General features: G+C 41.5%; 1 protein-coding gene across 1 annotated transcript in view; it reads left to right on the top strand.

Moving 5' to 3' along the window:
- The window catches only part of arid3c (AT rich interactive domain 3C (BRIGHT-like)), a 544,829-nt gene extending 530,805 nt beyond the window's left edge, over window positions 1-14,024 (top strand). Inside the window, exon 8 of the mRNA XM_073065285.1 lies at window positions 11,335-14,024. Coding sequence (XP_072921386.1) covers window positions 11,335-11,492 — 158 coding nt within the window. The 3' untranslated portion in view covers window positions 11,493-14,024. The remainder of the gene's footprint in view (window positions 1-11,334) is intronic.
- Window positions 14,025-14,112: the final 88 nt, after the last annotated feature.

Here is a 14,112-nt window from a genome sequence, read left to right as displayed (position 1 = left end):
TCCAGCCTGCGGGTCACTCTTGGACAAGGTGTAGCATCTGCGTAGCCCCCTGATCAGGGTCACATCAAGCCATGGGAGCAGGTTGTAGATGGTTGTATGAGCAGATGGTGCTTATCACAAGTCCTGGTTATGTGACCACTGATGCCGACAGACAATCTCTGAAGAGTTTTGATAATGGCTGAGGTCACCCCTCTTGTAACTACACTGCCCAAAAGGAGGCAATGGCAAGCCACTTCTGTAGAAGAATTTGCCAAGGACAGTTACGATCATGGATAAGACCAGATCACCCATGTCATACAGCATGGCACAGACTGATAATAATGATGTATATCGAAACATTGAAGCAAATAATCAAATATGTGGTGTGCATCTAATCAAATCAAATCAGTGAGGACTGTGCTGGGCAGCCTGCAAGTGTCACCATGCTTCTGGTGCTAACTGAATGCCAAAACTTGATACCCCTAACTGTATGTCCAAGAGGATCTCCAGACCATCACGGGGGAGAATGTGCAAACTCTTTACAGGCAGTAGCAGGAATTCAGACCCGGCAGTGATTGCCGGCACTGTAAAGTGTTACACTAGCCACTGCAGGACCATGCCACCCTTCTACACTACCGTACTACATAGAAAAACCTACAGTACAATACAGGCCCTTAGGCCCACAAAGCTGGGTGAACATGTCCTTACCTTAGAAATTACCTCGTGTTACCCATAGCCCTAAATTTTTCTGAGCTCCATGTACCTATCCAGGAGTCTCTTAAAAGACTCTATCGTATCCACCTCCACCACCGTCTCCGGCAGCCCATTCCACGCACTCACCACTCTCTACGTAAAAAAAACTTACCCCTGACATCTCCTCTGTACCTACTTCCAAGCACCTTAAAACTGTGCCCTCTCATGCTAGCTATTTCAGTCCTGGGAAAAAACCTCTGACTATCCACACGATCAATGCCTCTCATCATCTTATACACTGACCCCTCTACACTACTGTACAGTCCCCTCTGCATGACTGTACTTTACGCTACTATACCGCCCAGCTATAACAACATAGAGATGTTACAGATAATAGATACTTTTAAAGAAAATGTGATAAGTAGAATAAAAGAATAGACATAAACTAAAACTAAATGAAGAAAAAATATAAGAGAATATTAAGTAATACCATTTGGTTATCATCACTTAATGAAAGCAGCTTGACATTTTGGAGCAGCATTTCAGGGTACCACAGTAGCAGTTAGCATGATACTGTTACAGCTCGGGGTGTTGGAGTTTGAGGGTCAATCTCAGCATCCTCTGTAAGGATACGTGCTCCTTTTGGAATGTGTGAGTTTTCTCTGAGTCTTCCAATTTCCTCCACAGTCTGAAGACTACCAGAGAACTGGTTTTGGAAATGGTCCTAAGTTATATGAGCATTAAATCAGGGTTGTCAAGGTTACTGGGTGGTGAGGCTCGAAGAGCTGAAAGGACCTATTTCACACTGTATCTCTAAATAAATAAAACAACAAATAAAATGCAACGTAACCTCTGTTTGTGGACTCATTAGACAGGTCGCATGGTCAACACAACATTGTAGGCTGAAGGGCTTGTAATGTGTTGTAGACTTCTATGTTCTATGCTCTGTGCTAAGTGTGGCCTCACCATATCCTCTCAAATTCTATATAGTGCTTGATGCTCGAACGGAAAGGAATCATGCTAAAAAGCCTTCTTCACCACCCTGTCTACCTGTGACTCTATTTTCAGTGAATCACGTACTTGTACCCTCTGTTCTACAGCACTCCCCAGGGCCCTGCCATTTACTGTGAAAATCCCACCTGGATTTGACTTGACAAAGTGCAGCACGTCACTACTCAGCTGATTAGGGCCCTCCTGTAATTTTTGATGACCTTCATAATTGCCCGCAATATTACCTATTTTCGTGTCATTTTCAGACTTACTAACCATGTTAACCATGAACATTCTTATCCAAATCATTAATATAGATGAAAAACAAAAGTGGCCCCAGCACCAACCCCTGAGGCAAACCTCTAGACAACGGGCCTCCAGTCTAAGGAACAATGTTCCACCTTAACCCTCAGCTTTTTACCATCAAACAAATTGTGTATCCAGTCAGCCTGCTATCCTTGGATTCTATGTAATCTAACATCCCATATCAGCCTACCAGATGGAACTTTATCAAAAGTCTTACTGAAATCTATTAAACAACGTCTACTATCCTGCCCTCATCAGCTTTCTTGGTCACTTCAGCATAAACCTTAATCAAGGCATAAGAAATGATCTCTCATGCACAAAATCAGCTGACTACCTCTTATCAACCCCCGACTTTCCAAATTGACATATATCATATCCCTCAGAGTCCTCTCCAGTAACTTACCTACCACAGATGTTGGACCTACTGGCCTTTAACTCCCATGTTTTTCTTTTTTGTGTTTCTTAAATAATTGCTTGGCATTTGCTAACCTCCAGCCTACTCTCACCTCACGTGGCAAACAATGATGCCAATATCACAGCTAGGGTTTCTTCTCTAGCCTCGCACAGTGTTCTCAGATATACCTGGTCAGGCCCTGGAGATTTATCTACCTTCATACCTTTAAGACCTCTGGCACCTCCTTGACCATCACCAAGACCTCTCCATTTACATTTTCTAATTTTGAACTCTTTATGCCTTTCTCCACTGTAATAACAGAGAGAAATATTCATTAAGGACCTTACCCATCTTCTGTGGCTCCATATAATGGAGTCATTTTTGTTTTTTGAGGGGACCTATTCTCCCTCTGGTTAATATAATTATAAAATCTCTCTGAATTCCCCATAATCTGTGCCAAAGTTAACTCAAGCCCGCTTTTTGCCCTCCTGATTTTCCTCGAGTGCATTTTTGTATCCCAGAATCCTCCTGGGATTCAGTTCATCCCAGCTGTACCTGACTCATGCCTTCTTTTTTTTCCTGGACTGGGACACAATCTTCCTCATAATCGGGGATTTCAACCAGCCTTGGTTCAGTCCCTTCTCACCTACATTCATTGCACTTCACATACTCTCCATCTCCTCAAAAACTTCCAATTCTCTGCCCCTGATGTAAATGAAAGTGCCCTCATTTTCAAAGTGCATATCCAGCTTTTATGCATTTCTATCCACCACCAAGAAGGCCTTAAAGTTCTTTGCTTCTTTCTCAATAGAAGACCCAAACAGTTTTCCCTCTACTACCACCCTCTTCCATCTGACAGAACTGGTTCTCACCCTCAGCAATTTCTCCTTCAGCTCCTCCCACTTTCTCCAAGCTTGAGGGGTAGCCATGGTCATCCTCATGGGCCCCAGCTATGCTTGCCTTTTCATTGGCAGTGTAGAACAGTCCGTGTTCTGAGCCTTCCCTGGTAATGCTCCCCAATTCTTCCTGTGCTACATCGATGACTGAATTGGTGTTGCTTCATGCGTCCTTGCTGAGCTCATCAATTTCACCAACTTTGCTCCCAACTTTTACCCTGCCTTCAAATTCACTGGTCCAGTTGTGACACCTCCCTTCCCTTTCTCTATCTCCCTGTTTCCAATTCTGAAAACAAACTGTCTACCACCATCTTTAATAAACCTACCAATTGCCACAGCTATCTTGGATACCTCTTCCCATCATGTCTTCTGTAAAACTGCTGTTCCCTTTTCTCAGTTCCTTTGTCTCTGCCACATCTGTTCCTAGGATGAGGCTTTCCTTTCTAGAACATCAGAGATGTCCTCCTTCTTCAGTTTCTCTTGCTTCACCCTTGACGCTGCCCTCACCTGCATCTCCTTCATTTCCCATTGCCTTAACAGGGGAAGAGTCCCTCTTCTCCTCAGCTACCACCCCATGAGCCTCTGCATCCAACACAGCATTCTCCATAACTTCTGACATCTTCAAAGGGAGCCTAACATGTTTTTACCTCCCATTCACTCTCCGCTTTCCACGGGGATCGCTTCCTCTATGAATCACATGTCCATTTGTCCCTCTCCACTAATCTCCTTCCTGGCACATATTCCTGCAAGTGACAGAAATGCTCCACCTGCCCATTCACCTCCTCCCTTATCTCCATTCAGGGTCCCAAACAGTCCTGCCAGGTGAGGTGACACTCCACCTGTGAATCTGTTGGGCTCATCTACTGTGACCAGTGCTCCCAATACGGTCTCCTCTACTCAGTGAGATCCGATGTAAATTAGGGGACCGCTTTGTCAAACACGTCCGCTCCATCTGCCAAAAACAGAATTTCTGGGTGGTCAACCATTTTAATTCCTGTCCTCATTCCCGTTTCGACATGTAAGTCCATGGCCTTCTCTTTTTCCGTGATGAGGCCACACTCAACATGGAGGAGCAACATCTCATATTCTGTTTAGGCTGACTCCAACCCGATGACATGAACATTGATTTCACTAACTTCTGGTAATTTTTTCCTTCTCCTTCTCTCTGCCCTCTTACCTATTCTCCTCACCTGCCTATCACCTCTCACTTGTGCTTTCCTTCTTCCCATGGTCCACTCTCCTCTACTATCAGATTCCTTCTGCTCCACCCCTTTACCTTCCCGTTCACCTAACTTGACCTATCACTTTTAGTTGATTGTCCTTCCCCTCCCTCCTACCTTTTTATTCAGGGATCTTCTCCCTTCCTTTCCAGTCCTGAAGAAAGGGTCTCAACCTGAAGTGTCGACTGTTTATTCACTTCCATAGATGGGCCTGAACTGCTGAGTTCCTCCAGCATTTTGCATATGTTGCTCTGGATTTCCGGCATTTGCACAATCTCCTGTGTTCTTGATAGTGCAACACTATTACAGGAGTGTCTGTTCATAAGGTGACTGACAGGAAATGATAAAGTAGTGGAGATGGGGGGGGGGGAGTGGTGTGGAGGGGTGGGTGAAGGTGTTGATCAGCCTTTCTGCTTGAGGAAAGTATTTGTTTTTGAGACTGGTAGTCCTGGTGTGGATGTGTCTGATTGGAGTGGATCTGTAATGGAGTTGCTAAAGCCAAATGCAGCTACAATTCTTTTAATAAAGAATATGAAATGGCATTAGCTATAAATACCAACATTTTATTTGGTTACTTAATCATCTATTACACTGTATCTGATTTATACGGTTTTGAACCAGATGGTGTATTATGCTCCATTATAGCATGGCTGTTTGCACAATGCTTTAAGGCGCCAGCAATCTGGGTTCAATTCTCACCGCTTTTTATAAGGGGTTTGTACGTTCCCCTTGTGATCGTTTAGGTTTCCGCTAGGTGCTCCAGTTTTCTCCCACATTCCAAAGACGTAGGGATTCGAAAGGGTTAGTGAGCTGTGGGCAGTTTATGCTGGCAGCAGAAACATGACAGCACATGCAGGCTGCCCCCAGCACATTCCTGGACTGCGCTGGTCATCGGCGTAAATGACTACATTTCGCTGTCTGTTTCGACGTTTTGATGTATGTGTCAAATAAACTAAATCTTTAAAACTATAATCTTTATCTGATGCCATTTTGATGGCTTTTACAAACAGATGAGATGGATGACAATCACTCCAAAACAGACTCCTGCCTAACTACATGACACATGGATCCACTGCTTCCTGTCAGCATATGTCATTGCTTATCTCTCTGTTATGAACGACCTGTCCATGATATTAAACTTGCGTCAGTTGTAACAATTTTGCCCTTGAAATAGAAGAGGTCCTGTTTGAGAAAGTTAAACAGAATTGAGACTGCCACTCCTGTGGACTGCTCCAAGTCCTTCTTGTCCAAGGTGCATATTCTCAAAGGAGATTGTAATTTGAGGCCTCATTTATTCTGCCAGTGGAATGTAAATGTTTTTTGAAACTGTGAAGAAAAACAGTGCAAGTTTCCCTAATAGCTTGCCCCACTTTTGTCACCCAACCATCTTCACTAAATAGATTTAGTGACCTTTACTGTTGTGGTGACCTTGCCAGGTACAAATTAGTGGTGTCTCTTCCCATAGCAGTGACAATCTTTTAAATCTCTTTCATTGGTTATGAGGTCTTTTAGGAAATCCTGAAGTTATAGAAGTTCAAATCTTTAGGCCAACAATATCTAATGTTCACTCTCATCCACAGTGCTCAAAGAAAATGATATCAAAAACTGCCCATTTATTCTGAGACTATGGTATACTTCATTTCATTTAGAAAGACAGCACAGTAACAGGTCCACCTGTCTCAGAGAACTCAGTCTGCCCTATTAGACCTATGAGACCAGTTAACCGACAAACTGCTCGCAATGTGGGAGGAGACTGGAGGACTAAGAGGAACCCCACGCGGCCACGTGGAGAACGTGCAGACTGCGGAGGAACTGAGCATGGGTCAAAGGCGCAGCAATAGCATTTTGCTGACCACATTGTTCTTGTCTAGCTAGGTTTCCATCAGCCAGATGTTCTGTTTATCAGGCTGCGAAGAAAATTGAAGAGAACTGCATCTGTACTGTGCAGTGGGCTTGAAGCAGCTTTACCTGACATTCATGGGCTTAATTTTCTAATGTTTTCCAATGTAAAGTATCAAATCCAAACTCCTGAGATCAGAAACTGAAATAATTCAACTCTCTGTGACTGCAAACCCAAATCCAAACCATAGCCATGTTCTCCATTTAGTTTCATTTTTTAGAGCTTATGAAAGCTACACATTGGAATGGAGTAGCTTTATTCTGTTTCTGCTTCCAGTTTCATCTGATGTAATGCTTAGAAGGAAACCCGCCAACTCTATGCAGCTCCAGTAAGCGCTTATACTAACGTTCAGGTTCTGATCCCATATTGAGCTACAATAGTGCTGGCATGTTACTATCCCATTAGTAAATATTATGGCACTTTCAGTCATAATATAGCTCCTACTAGATACTTCCAGATGATTCAAGTATCATATAAAAGGATTGTATTGATTCAAGTAGTTTGCAATGATGATGTATAAGGCTGTTTAGGAATTTTAATTTACTACCTTTAAGAAGATAGTAAGAAATGGTAAGAAAAAGCAACTATTTTGCCAAATGAAATCAGTTTCACTGTATGGAGGAATGCACCCCATTACTTATATGGTTGATTTTGCTACTTAGGGTGGTGGGGTGGAGATATGTCTGTGCCAAAGGAGATGTAAGGCACCCCTTCCCTCTGCTAGCCTGCAAGTCACCTTTGAGCAAGGTGTAGCCCGATCAAGGTCACGTGAAGCCATGGCAGCTGGTGGAGGATGGTCAAATGAGCAGCTGGTGCATATCACAGGTCCTGATGAAACCTGAAACGTCGACCGTTTACTCACTGCCTGGGCTGCTGAGTTCCTCCAGAATTTTCTGTGTGTCGCTTTGAGTTCTAGCATCTGCAGATTTTCTTTTGTTTGTCATATAGCATAGTTATGCGACCAGTGACACCAGGCACACAATCTCTGAAGGGTATGGATAATGGCTGGGGTCACATGTCTTGTAAAGACACTGCCCAGAAAAAGGCAGTGGCAAACCACTTCAGTAACGGCATCAAAGATTATGTAGAGTTGGCAGGAGAATGGAATTGAGAGGGAAAATATATCAGTCATGATGGTGGAGCGGACTTGATGGGCTGAATAGCTTAATTCTGCTCTTATGGTAAAGTTCATTGCTGTAGCTCGTTATCATACCCATTTTTCAGGACTTTACAATCTTTCCATAATTTCAATCTGAACAAAATCTTGCACAACAAGTCTATTACTAAAATTTCAGGTACTGTACCTTTCGAAGAAAGATGAGCCAGATAGTGGCTTTATCTAATGGACAGGAACAACTCTTAAGAAGTTCTTGCATTCTTAAAAATTACTTGAGCATTTTTGCCTTCCATATACACAAGTTTCAGGATCTCATGGATTTCTTTGCACCAGGAAAAGGTCATTCCTCCATTTCTGCTGCACACATCCTTCAGGCTTCCCCTGTCACTAGACTTAAAGTACTGTGAGGAAGTCTTAGGCATATATAGATAGCTATGATGCCTAAGACTTAAGCACAGCACAGTACCGTAGTTAATTTCATGTATTGTACTGTACTGCTACCCCCAAAAAAATTCTTGACATACGTGAGGGATCATAAACCTGATTCTGACATGGGTCTCTATTGTGGACTGAGAGTGGGAATGGGACTGGAAGAGGGGAATCACAGTTGGGTAGGGAGTGGGAAGCACCAGAGACACATTCCATAATGATCAATAAACCAATCGTTTGGAATCAAGTGACGTTGCCTGGTGACTCAGGGCTGGGTATGTCAGCACCCACAATACCTATGCCTCTGGTTCTCCTTCTCTGCCACCTGTCCCAATCCTTCCTGCAGCACTCCACCCTTGCCATTCCCAACTACAGTTGCTCCCGCCGGATTTACAAACATGATCTCTGCTCCACATTGACAAATCCACGTTGTGCAAAAGTCTTAGTCACCCTAGCTATATAGATATACCCTCTGTATGTGCCTAAGACTTTTGCACTGTGTACCTCCCACAAACATTCTGATCTCTATCACCTTTGGCTCTGTCAGCCCCATTCCTGATGATTAGTATTTTAGTAATAGACTTGTTGTGCAATATTTTGTTCAGATGGAAATTATGGAAAGATTGTAAAGTCCTGAAAAATGGGTATGATAACAAGCTACAACAATGAACTTTAACATAAGAGCAGAATTAAGCCATTACTTCACTTCCTGCCCCATGACAGTTCCAATAACAGTAATACAATTGAATAATTACCTAAATACCATAAATTCAAGTACTACATAAATGCATAAGTACTACAGAGTACTTTTTTCATCTGTTGATATTATTTTGTGTGCTGAATGTACTGTGTTCATTTCACATAATACCCCCACCACTATAGGACAATCACCATACATAAACAATAGCCTTCATAGCCTTTCAATTAAATTGAAATTATTTTTTTGTTTTACATTCTATTCTCCATACACATTTCAAGAGTTATTTTGCTGTGGGTATCCCCTGCAATGATCTCTATATATTTTTAGGATGATTACTGCCACTTAGGGGTGGCGGTGTGGAGATACGTCTCTGCCAAAGGGACTCCCTCCCTCCGCTAGCCTGCAGGTCACCCTTGGGTAAGGTGTAGTACCTGCTTAATCTCTGATCAGGGACATTTGAAGGCATGGGAGCAAGTGGTGGATGGTCGTATGAGCAGCTAGTACATATCCCAAGCCTTGGTTATATGACCACTGACGCCAGGCAGACAATCTCTGAAGAGTATTGATAATGATTGGGGTCACCTGTCTTGAAAAGACACTGCCCAGAAAAATGCAATGGCAAACCACTTTTGTAAAAAAAAATTGCCAAGCACAACCATGGTCAAGACAATGACCGCCCATGTCATACAATGGGGCATATAATGAGTCAATGAATGATATTGCGGTCCAATATCACAATAACAGTCAGTTTTTTAGGTAGACATCAAAAGTTGCAGCACATTAGACTGTGTGATAGCTTATTATCACATCAAATTTTAGCTGTTCACCCCTTTAAGCCTTTGTTGTTATTTTGTTACTTCAATATTAAATGAAGGAAATTGCAGTTATTACCCTTGATCTACATCCATTGGTGCCTTATTAAAAAAAATCTAATGATTTTAATTTTGAAAACTTAATCTCATGAAGAATCTGCAGCTATTTTGAGTAACATATTCTAGGTTTTAGCTAAATTATTTTCTCATCTTAATGTTGAGTAGCAAAACTCTGATTATTCCACCACCTTGCCCTTTCTCCCATATTCTGGATTCACTCCATCAGAAGAATTGATTTCCATAGATCTATTAAATCACTGAGTCATTTACAAAACCTTGCTTTGGTGTCAGTCAGCCAAATGAAAATCAAGGATTTAAGGGACATTGAAAGGGGCCAGTAAATGCATTGGTGCCATTCATTTGGACCAAAACACCAACACATTATTCCTCTCCATAGATACTGCTTGATCAGTTGCATTCCCCCAGCATTTTGTGTGTGCTACTCTGGGTTTCTAGTATCTGCAGAAACTCTTGTGCTTATAAATTGGCAAGTGTCTGTTTAAATATGCAGATTAATGCCTTACAATTGAAATTTTTAGGTACTAATGGCCACAAAATACATCATACAAGTGACCTTTACAAAAGAGCTAGATGCAGTTCAATAAACAGCCTAGGAAGTTTGGGGAACTTGCAAAAGAAATTCTTGTTTACTGTAAGACTATTTAAGGTCTTTCCTGTAACTTGTTGGAGTCATAGACTTCTGAGACTATAGCTCAGAAGCATGCTTCTCAGCTCAAGTCCTTGCCAGCCTGGACTACTGTCTAATCCAATCTACCTGTACCTGGAATATAACCTGTGATACATCTCATTTACGTACCTATCCAAACTTTTATTAAATGTTACCATTGACTTCACATCTACCACTTCCATTGACAGCCCTTTCCACACTCACAACACCCTCTAAGCGAAGAAGTTCCGCCTCAGATTCCCCTGCAATATTTCAGCTTTCCCCCTTCAGCCTACGCCTGTGATTTAGTTCTAGTCTCACCCAAACCCTGGAGAAAAGGTCTGCATGATTTCACCCTCTCTGCACCCTCATAATTTTGTATATCTCCCTTCGTTCTCCTGTGCCTCCAGAGAATATAAGTCCTAACCTATCTTTCCATGTCACTCTGGTCCTCAGTCCAAGGAAATTGTTGTACATTTTCTCTGCACTCTTTCCAGCTTATTGCTAGCTTTCCTACAGGTAGGTAACCAGAACTGAACAGTACTCCATATTAAGCCTCAACAATATTTTATCACTTGTATTTGATCAGAACTTTGGAATGGGCAGAAGTTAAGTTGTGTATACTTGAACTTCAGAGGTGTATGTTAGTGACCATAAGACTATAAGACAGAGGAGCAGATTTAGGACATTCAGCTCATAGAGTCTGCTCAAACATTTGAACATGGGTGATCTATATTCCTTCTCAATCCCATTTTCCCGCCTTCTCCCCATAACCTTTGATGCCCTTACTAATCAAGGACCTATCAACCAATGATTTGGCCTCCAAGGCCATCTGTAACAATTACATCCACAGATTCACCAACCCATGGCTGAAGAACTTCCTCCTCATCTCTGTTCTAAAGGGATATCCTTGTATTCTGAGGCTGTGCCCTCTGGTCCCAGACTCTCCCACTGTAGGAAACATCTTCTCCACACCCACTCTAATCTAGGTCTTTCAATATGCTTCAATGAGATCCCCCTCATTCTTCTAAACTCCATCGAGTACAGGCCCAGAGACATCAGGCATGCCTCATTTGTTAACTCTTTTATTTCCAGGTCCATTCTCATAGACCTGTGCATGCACTTTGAATATTATTGCCTTTGCATTTACCATTTCTTCCTCTTCCTGCAGGTGTTCTGTTCGCACGAAGGCCAGTCATCCCTGTGATGTCCGGCAGCAACGGCAACAGCAGCAGTTCTCAGGGCATGTCTAGTCCCGCAATAGCACCACAAGCCCAGCCTTCTTCCTCCTCATCTCATAGTCACACTCCAAGTAGTTCTGCACCTTGAAGCCTCGCCTACGGACAGCAGACCACATGAGACAGTCCCTGAAGACTCTGGTGTTTTTTTGAGAGTGTGTTTTTTTGCAAGGAAAGTTTGCAACACGGATATTGGTAACTTTGCAGGTGAAGTGATGGAAACAAACTCAATTATGCATGAGGGTCACATTTACTATATTGTACAGTTAATCACTGTCGGACTGAACGCCACTTAATTTTATGTAAAAAAAAATCAAAATCAGTGATTTTAACTTGCGTAAATCTGTTGCTTTCTGTAAGTGAGTCAACACTTATATTTTCAGATGGACATCCACCCAACCATAGACTCTTCAATGAAGATGGTGATGAGATTGTGGATGACCATTTGGCTGGACGCACTTTTCCATGTAAAGCTAGTTTTTTGTTGTGTTCTGCAGAGGGGTTCGATTTTTGGAAGATTTATTAGGTGAGGCCAAAAAGGAAGGGCATAAAAAGGGATATGGCTTAATTACACTTACAGTACATCTTAATAATGCTTCGTGACCTAAGGGAATTGATTACTTTGTTTTAACAATCGGTTGTTTCAGGAAAAAGAACTAGTACCATATACTGTAACTCAGCTTTTACCAAAGAGAGAAATAGCTTATCAGGATATATGGCATCATATCACAGGGCTGAATAAAATGACAAAATATACGTAAATGTACGAATGAGCACATTGCAATATTGGGGAAAGGGAACAGTTTTTAAGAGGTGTGTGAGCAAATGAGAATCACTGAAGGAAGTTGCTTCTTCGTAAGGCCACAGTGAGAGAAAACAGCTTAGGGATTGTTCATATGGTGCCGGATCTCAAAAGGAAATTGCCACATCAGGCAAGAATCTTGGGAATACATCTGGGGCCTGACCTTTTACAAAGCTACAACTGTGTTACAGGGATCAATTCTGTCTTATCATCCACGTCCTGTTGTTCACAATGATGGCTGCACGTCTGTCCCTGTGCAGTGATAGTATGGAGATTTATGATTAAGTGCACAAAGAGAAAGAAAAAAAAACAGCAGGGGCAGTTTTATCAATTAAGTGGCTTTATTGAATAGGGCCAGATGATAATGTTGACAGTGATGCACTGACCCAGGCTGTTGAATGGAGTCAAGGGGGAGGTGGAGGTGTGTCTGTGCAAATTAATGCTGTCAGAACCTAACAACTCATTGCAAAGGCTTGTCAAGTCTATAGAATTTACTCTGAAAGAAGCATCTTGCTGTTATATTGATTTTTTTCTGTTCCTTGACTTCTGATGTACTCAAATGGCAACCTCTGCCTCTATCCCTGTCCATTTGCTATTCACAGATGCAGCCAAATACCTCGTGAATCTTCTAATTAACATTTAATGAGAATGGGGAAAAAAAAGAGAGATGCTCATAATATACCTCATAGAAGTCATTTTATTTAATTTGTATTTTTATTGTAAAGCCACTTGTGAAGCATTTATTTTCACCAATCACTGTTGTTTTTTATTTTATATTGTTGTACCAAAGAAGGGAATATTCTATTCTACACCTACCTCATTGTTCTGAATAGCAGATTGTCAACTCCCAGTTGTATTATTAAGATCTTTGCAGGGTGTTAGGAAGGGAACAAGTTGCCATGAGCTGGAATTCTAGCCGCCTGTAAACCAGGTTTAATGGTGGCTTTTTTTAGTGCTGTGTACCAAAGATCAAGCAACGCATTTCACAAACTTCGTTAAACAGTAGCACAGTTCTGATAAATATTACCTATGTCCAATATGTGTTATTCACTTTGTTTAGGCTTTTTTGCAATGCTAATGCTGTAGGACTTTAGATTCTAAAATGGCTTATTAGCTGTGTATGAGATTTTATTTTATTTTTCTTCTTTGACTAATCCAGTGCATTAAGTGAAAGCTGGATTGTGGTGCTCAGGGTTATCAAACGTTAAAAAAAAAGAAAATAACGTGATTTTTATTGCCATTTGACTGATAGTACATTTAGAAATTGCTGCTTGGAGCACAGGTGATTTTTCTCTCCAAACTGTTATCCATTGAACATCCACAATTGGGCGGTGGATTACCAAACAGTCAGCCAGTTTCAAACGTTCCATACATTTGGATGTTCTGCCAGTAAATTACGTGCTATTAGTCATTTTTATCATCAGCAGCACAATCTTTCTTAACAATGAATAATTTTCTATCCATTCATAGATAAAATATTATTGATCAATTATTATTAGGGTTGTCTTACTATTAGGAAAATGAAACAATTGGTCAATATGAATTGAATCACCCAGGTTACTGATCCTCCGCCTTTTATTTCCACCCCACCCAACTCTGAATGAATTTACACATGCGTCTAGAACTATTCATACTCCGTAAAGAAAAACTGTTGTCAGTAAATCCTGAAACCATCTTCTGGATTAGAATTTTAGAAAGGGAAGAGATGCTATATAAACAAATACATTGTCGAGAGTATGTTTGTGTTAAAATGGTGTTTTGCTTTGGCATTGGAGTTATTCTTTGTAAACCAGTCAGAAATTAAACCGTAAATTGAAAGTGTCTCTTTAATGTGTGGTTTTTGTTTTGCAAGCAATCATTCTACAAAACAAATGGATTTCCTGTAACTGTCGAAAATCAGTTGCGCAGT

This window comes from Hemitrygon akajei, chromosome 13 (assembly GCF_048418815.1).
Source record: "Hemitrygon akajei chromosome 13, sHemAka1.3, whole genome shotgun sequence".
NCBI lineage: Eukaryota > Metazoa > Chordata > Chondrichthyes > Myliobatiformes > Dasyatidae > Hemitrygon > Hemitrygon akajei.
Note: the sequence above shows the minus strand (reverse complement) of the source record. Positions and strands in the feature narration are given on the sequence as shown.